The 6,974-nt window shown below is 35.8% G+C and overlaps 1 protein-coding gene across 1 annotated transcript; it reads right to left on the bottom strand.

Moving 5' to 3' along the window:
• Positions 1-95: 95 nt before the first annotated feature.
• Positions 96-6,884, bottom strand: LOC113055484 (inter-alpha-trypsin inhibitor heavy chain H3). Its single transcript, XM_026221836.1, has 21 exons — positions 6,727-6,884; positions 5,584-5,747; positions 5,176-5,280; positions 4,929-5,091; positions 4,742-4,852; positions 4,515-4,643; positions 4,325-4,441; positions 3,910-4,078; positions 3,718-3,828; positions 3,284-3,465; positions 3,022-3,201; positions 2,731-2,858; positions 2,494-2,663; positions 1,990-2,028; positions 1,720-1,782; positions 1,387-1,422; positions 1,084-1,197; positions 825-999; positions 570-718; positions 361-445; positions 96-283 (listed from the first exon to the last, which is right to left on the bottom strand). Exons 1-21 carry the CDS (start codon positions 6,802-6,804, stop codon positions 169-171), a joined length of 2,583 nt encoding a protein of 860 aa, XP_026077621.1. The 5' UTR covers positions 6,805-6,884; the 3' UTR covers positions 96-168.
• Positions 6,885-6,974: the final 90 nt, after the last annotated feature.

The following is a 6,974-nucleotide window of genomic DNA, read 5'->3' as shown; positions in this document are numbered from 1 at the left end:
TAATAGGGGAAAAAGTTGATATGTTTAAGCTGCAATCCTAAAGTGCTAAAATAAGGAGGGATCATTTTAAATAGAACAAAGTGAAAAATAATCCAGATTCTGACACATTGTTTTTATATTAATGAATTCATTTATATAGAAACATGCTTCATTTGCCAGCTTTGAACTCTACAGCTGAGTGACAGTAAAATCAGAAACATCTCTCTGCATCGCAGCGTAGAACGAGACAAGCCAGCATTTGATAACTGGCTTTGAAGAAAGTCTGTTGTTTGTGGCATCCACCCTACAGATACATTCATAGAATAAATAGATGTATTATACAAGAACAAATCAGCAGTGTACGTATTGTTTATCACGTACCAGCTTGCGCTCACTTCCTGGTCATGTATCTTTAGAGTTGGTTTTTGTGATCCTTGAATCTCCTCATATGAAGCATCTGTTTTTCCTTTAATATTATACACAGTTATTTATCACCTTGTTGGTTTAAGAATTAAAGCAAGTTACCATTTCTATTTGATTGCTAAATTGTTGATACATGCTTAAAGGTTCAATAAGTGAAGCACTCTCACCAAAAATGCCTGTAAACTTGACATCTTTTGTCTGTTGCTGAACATCAGGCCACAGAAACGTAGTCCCTTTTTCCTTGTGAAGCAGAATAATGACACGGATATTTCCCATGGTGACGACTATTTCATTGCTCCGTAGAATCAGACACACACTGTTGAAACAGAGAAGCTGATGAGTAAATTCTAGCTCTCAGATTAACAAAGAGACTATAACATACTGTACATCAATTTAATGAAACACATTTGAGTAGTATTTACTCCTCTGAAGTGTGTTGGGTCGGTCCCTGGCCCCACAAAAACTCAACATGATTCTGGCCGTCGTGGTATGTGATAGACGTTGTGTTTATTGTCAGATGATGCTTTGTTTTGTAATGAAAGGCAATGATTTGGAACCCACTTTGTAAAAACATGGGTTCTCCGTTCATAGAGAACTCTAGGACACACAGTATAAAACATTTCATGCAAGAAAAAGATGACATTCAATTGGATGTGCATGTAGTAAATGTGTAATAATAACCTGAAGCTGAATCCTGGAGGAGTCTGAGTTTGTGAAAAAAAGGAACCTCAAAACAAAGTGGCTTAGACTGACCAACAACATCCAGCAGGAATACATTGTCATGAACTCGTGAAGCTAAGACCAAACATAACCAAATCGTAATTATTCATAAAAAATTGTATAATAATTAAGTTTGAGAACACTTTATGTACCTGGCATTGTAGAAAGAGCACATGACAACTGTGTTAATTCATTATTAAATCAGCTTGATAGTAAATATAAATGCAAACAAATGCATAGCAGAAAAGGAATGAAACCACCTACATGTAGAATGTTTAATACTCGGGCGATATCGTCCACCTGAAAACAATGAGTTATATTTATGTTGTAAGCAGCATGAATCAAAGATCTGTTTATTACAAATTTGTTTTCATTATGTTTTATTTCAATCCCTCCATTTTACACCTTTACCCCATTTTCATATCCACCAAAATACAAAAAATATAGTATATTTATATTCTGTCAATCAATCAATCAATCAATAAATAAATACATGGAGGGGGTTCAAAGCAGTATTTAGGAAAAAGGATTGTTTTAATGATTGTGGTCAATTGAATACTGTTTGGTGTAAACACCAAATTTTTCTATAACACATACCACGGGGCGGGAAATAATAACTTGTACCACCATCAACAGCACCACCACCTCCATAGGCTAATGCTGGGATATAAAACAAATGAAAAAAAAAAAAAATATCAAATTCAATCAACAACTAATGGAGCAATCGAAATCCACACCCTACATTTCCTTGTTTGTCAAAATGTAGCAATAAATAACTGAGGTTAGTGACATTTCATTGTGAGTTTAATCTAAATTTCTGCAGCCGTTTTAAGTATATGAACTGTTAATTCTCCATTTTATAACTACCTGTGTAGCGAGTCCGAGTTGAAACTTGGGGGTACATTCCTAAATTAAAAGAAAAAGTGTTATTCACTGAACACAACTGTCACAAACAAAAAAATCATAACACATAATGAAGAAGGAATGCTAAAGATTTTGCACTCATTTTTGACATTGACTGGAAAATATCAGGCTTTGTTCGTGTAAGCATAACTTTAGATTTAATTAAAGCAAAAAGAGACATACAGAAATTCATGTCAATTCATTTATTTGTTTTTACCTACAGTATGTTGTTATTTTGTCAAGAAAAAAAGTGTGCAATATTAAATTAGAATTTTTCACAAGTGAGCTAGGATTTTTTTAACTCTCTTGTGTAAAAATAAATACAATAGCTACTGTTTATGTATCAAGTTATTAACTCAAATGTTTTCCCTAGTAAGAACATTATAAAGTATAGTATATTTATTTTTCATCTGGGTATATTATTTTCTTTATATGTTTTCCAAGTTTCTAGAACTGCTTAGCTCTTACCTCGCCTGGCCGGCTCTTCTCCTTCTTTGGGTTTGTCGGCAACTTCCACTTCACCTTCCTGTGGCTTGGTAACAACCATCGAGGTGAGGGGAGTGACAAACTGGTATTTCAGGGAGAGTTTAAGAGCTTCTTTGTTTTCATCCTCTTTCTCTTGTCCTTTAAGAAGTACCCTGAGACAGACAGATGTTTTCAATGTTGAACTTAAATCACAGATTGTCATATCACTCATAAACTTACTGTCTCTCCAGAAGCTGCTTCACTGTAAGGTAGGCCCACAATCTCTGCATGAAATCTTCATCCTCAGGAGGGACATCACTGGGGTCTTTTGTCATTATAGTGTCCTGATACGTCACATTACTGTCTTTCTGCTCAGAAATAAAAATACTAGTGAGAATTTTAATCAGGAATGCTGTCAGTAACACTCTGATCCATAACCCACTATACAAACAAAGCTATTCTCAGCTTCTTCAAAATCGACCATTGATCCTCATAATATGCTGTTAAAGAGAAGATTGGTGAAGATCTTACTGATACTGCGATGACTTCAGTGGTGAAACTCTCCACACTGTTGTCTGTGATTTGTCCTGACACCACAATCTCAGAGCCATTGAAGTACAAGCTAAAGCTGGTCTTGGTAAGTTTTGTCCCTCCTGGGTATTTAAGTTGAATATCAGTGAGGAGAGGGACGGCAACTTCATCATAGAAGCCCTAAAAATCAAGCAAACTTTAAATGCACTCAGACAAAGTTCAGCACTGAGGATGAATTCACAGATGATTGTCTGTAGTTCACCTGCAGCTGTAGATCAGCGTCCGAATCTTCATAAATCCTGCGAGCAACTCCACCATTTTCCAGTGACATCTTTGTCAGGAAGTCAAAATTGACATCATATCCAAAACCAAGACAATAGAGCGGAAACTTTGTCGCAATGGCTTCTTTAACATTGGCCATTATCTTCTCTATGTTGGTTTCACCTGTTTAAAAATCACAATTTTATGTTTTGAGTTATCAATAAGCACATTTTGAAATTTCATATTATTTGTTGTCTTATTCTCTTACTGAATAAGACAGAAGCCAAACTAGTCATGATAACACCAAACAGGTCTACTAATAAACCCTGTATATTATAGGATGACAGTTAAAGTGTTGTTCTATTGATGAAGTTGACTAAACTAATTCTATGATAAAACACTCTTTAGCTTGTGTTTGTCAGTGTGAATCTGTGCCTGAAGTGGGGTCTCCATCAGTCAGCAGGATCAGGATGGAGGCTGTTCCCTCTCGTGGATGTCGACTGATCATGTCCACTCCTGCTAGAACTGCAGCGTTTATGTCTGTGGCTGAAGGAAGACCAAACATAGTTGTGTCACTGTGAGGTTCAACCTTCTTACTCCTTATGTAACATTAGCGCTGTAGCTCACCTCCTCTATCTCTGATCTCCTTCACAAAAGATTTTGCATTCTCCAGGTTTGTCTCAGTAGCTTTGAGGAGTTCACGCTTCCATAAGCTAACCTCACTGTCAAATGTGATCAATCCAAAGTGATCGTCCTCATCAAGATCTGTCAAAATCCTCAGCAGTGCCAAACGAGTCTAAAGAAAAACACTCCTGTCAGCAGATGTGGAAGTTATTCTTTCTCTATTACTACTGCATACTACCAGGCATAGAGAGTATTGTTTCTAACTTTAACAAAACAATACCAAACTGATTTCAAGAAGAAATCCATGTCGTTGTTGTTTGCGGCAAGATACCCCAAGAATGTTCTTCAAGTGTTTTTCCATCAGAACATTTCATAGCTCATTATAAGCTTTTGATTTGTCTGAAATATTGACATTTACCTGGTCCATTTTTCTGCCGTGCATAGAGCCACTGCGGTCAATGACAAACACCACATTTTTGGAAATACGTGGAACATCAGAGGGAGCAAAGTAGTGGACAAAATAGCCATTTGATACCTGTGGGAAAAGAAAAATAAGTACATTCTGGATTTTTTTACATTGCAAAAAAAAAAAAAAAAAATAAATGTACCACGACTTCTCCTTTGGGACTTCGTCTCTCAACATCGTATGTTATAAGCAGGTCTCCGTTCAACCCATTTTCTCCACAGCTTTTACACTTGGTCTGTTGATCTCGTGTGGGGTAGAAGGTCACCCATGCCTGAAATGATCAGTTTGGTCATCTGGTATCTTTATTTGAAGTGTATGAGCATATTGAGTGCATTTGTCTTGTGTTTTAACCCTCATTTAAACTCTTACGTCTTTGTCTGCTCTGGTGGTTTTGATGGCATTGGTCAGATCACCGGTGCTCAAATCTCCTTTCACCTCCAAGAAGGAAATTCCTGGTTTCTCTTGGATGTGCACATCCATCTAATGGAAGTAAAAGAAACATATCTCTCTATCCATATAAATTGATTATCCATATCCTCCTTGTATCTTCTTCTACCTTGAAGTCAGCCACCGGCTGCATCGGTTGTGCGTTGATGAGTAGCTCATATTTACCGAGGCGGCGCTTTAACAGTTCCTCGTAGGTCAACTCAAAGGTCACTTTACTTAAAGCAGCCACCGTCACTGAAGTTTTAAAGTCCTCTAAAGTCCTTCCAACAGATCTGAAAGAGAAAAAAATCCCTGCGTATTACTAAACATACTATAAATGCATATTTTATTGACCTAATTTAAATAAATTCCAGTACCTGACCAGTCCAGCACTTTGTCCCCGAGATACTGCTTGATTGTATTGCTGCTGAGCTTCTTCTTTTCCCTTCACAACCCCATCATATGTTTTTCCCTCTATGGTCCTATTGAGAAAATGACACGATGACATTCTCTTAACATACCAGAAACCTATATTGTGTATCTCGGACATATTGCATAAAATAATTTTCCATCAAACACAATTGGTAGCACCACTTAATATGTTTGTTTGTATTGATGTAATTAGCTACCATATCTTTAATACATTGAAAAGTAAAAACATTTCTAAATATTTCTTTTTTTCTTGTTTTGCTGCACCAGATGGACCTGATCTGATGGCCACAAACTATATTTGGCTTCTTTATCTCTTTATTTCTACTTCTGTAACATTACTCTTGTTCACCCACATTCTGAATTTGCTGATGAAGGCGTTCTTGGGAATCTTGACCTCAAACTGGATCTCTTGAGATTCATTCAGTGTGTTTGCAACACGGCTTGTGATGACTGTTGTGGCATAGCGACTGGTGACAGTGGAGTTAATGTAGAAGCTGTATATATCCACATCTTGTTTCTGTTGAGACATCAACAGTACACAAAAATAGAATTATACTGTATACATATTGTATAATAGAAAGTGATTGGCTGGTGCACATTCACTCCTCCTTTTCATACAGGATTGCTCAAATGTTTACTGCTCGGAAATGGCAGGGAGAAAAGGCCTTTGGACTGAAAGACAAATATGTTTTGATGACTGCATCTCAGTGTACACAACCGATCAACAGAAAGTTAGATAGATAGTTCTTTCAATTCTAATGATATTTTTTTCTGTCAACAATAGTATTAACATAATCAAAATGAAAATACTGTCGAATATATCAACAGAGAAACCAAGCAGTTGAAAACAGTTCGCTTTATACATTGCATTGTGGTTTTATAAAAAAAAAAAAAAAAAAAAAAAAAAAAAGGAAGAATCTAAGACAGAGAGATTATATGAACAGCTAAATCATATTAAATCAAAATACATGATACACTAGTGTTCAAATTTTTTTAAAGACACCTATCCCAGGCTAAATTCATTTAATCATAAATATAATAAAATTTAATATGCTATTTTGTGAAATATTATTGTAATTTGAAATAACATTTTACATTTATAAATGTATGTGTATGACACATGATCCTTCAGAAATCTGCTGATAATATGCTGATTTGCTGTTCAAGAAACTTGAATTAACTATTTCTTAATGTCGAAAACAGTTGTGCTGCTTAATATATTTGTGGAACGTGATACATTTTTTCAGGATTTTTTGATAAAGAGAAATATTTGATAAGATTAGAAATTTCTTTCTTGTTACTTTTGATCAGTTTAATAAATAAATAAATAAAAACATTTTATTTTTTTAAATAAATCTTACTGAGCTCAAACTTTTGAACAGTAGAGTATATTCAACATGTTGTCCGATCCTTCATCTCATGTACAGATATTTAATCTGTTTCTGTACTGATTTGACTCAAGTCTTCTTCAGCTTGAACTAAAATTTGACCCTCACCTTCTTAACTGGATCAGAAGTAGCTGAGATGAGAAAGACGGCCAGGAGAATCAGCCGGAGAGCTGCTCGATCCATCATGACCTGCACAGGACATCAACTGACCTCCAAACACTGTCACACTGCCTTTAAACTCTAGCCCACATCATGCTATTGGCTATTATTGACCGGATGAAGAAACCTCCCTCTTTATTTGCAACCAGAGTTTCATGATCCCCACATAAGTCAATATCAAAGCATGCTTTTATAGA

The sequence above is a fragment of the Carassius auratus genome, chromosome 36 (assembly GCF_003368295.1).
Source record: "Carassius auratus strain Wakin chromosome 36, ASM336829v1, whole genome shotgun sequence".
Lineage (NCBI taxonomy): Eukaryota > Metazoa > Chordata > Actinopteri > Cypriniformes > Cyprinidae > Carassius > Carassius auratus.
The sequence above is the reverse complement of the archived record's forward strand: the minus strand, read 5'-3'. Positions and strand labels throughout refer to the sequence as shown.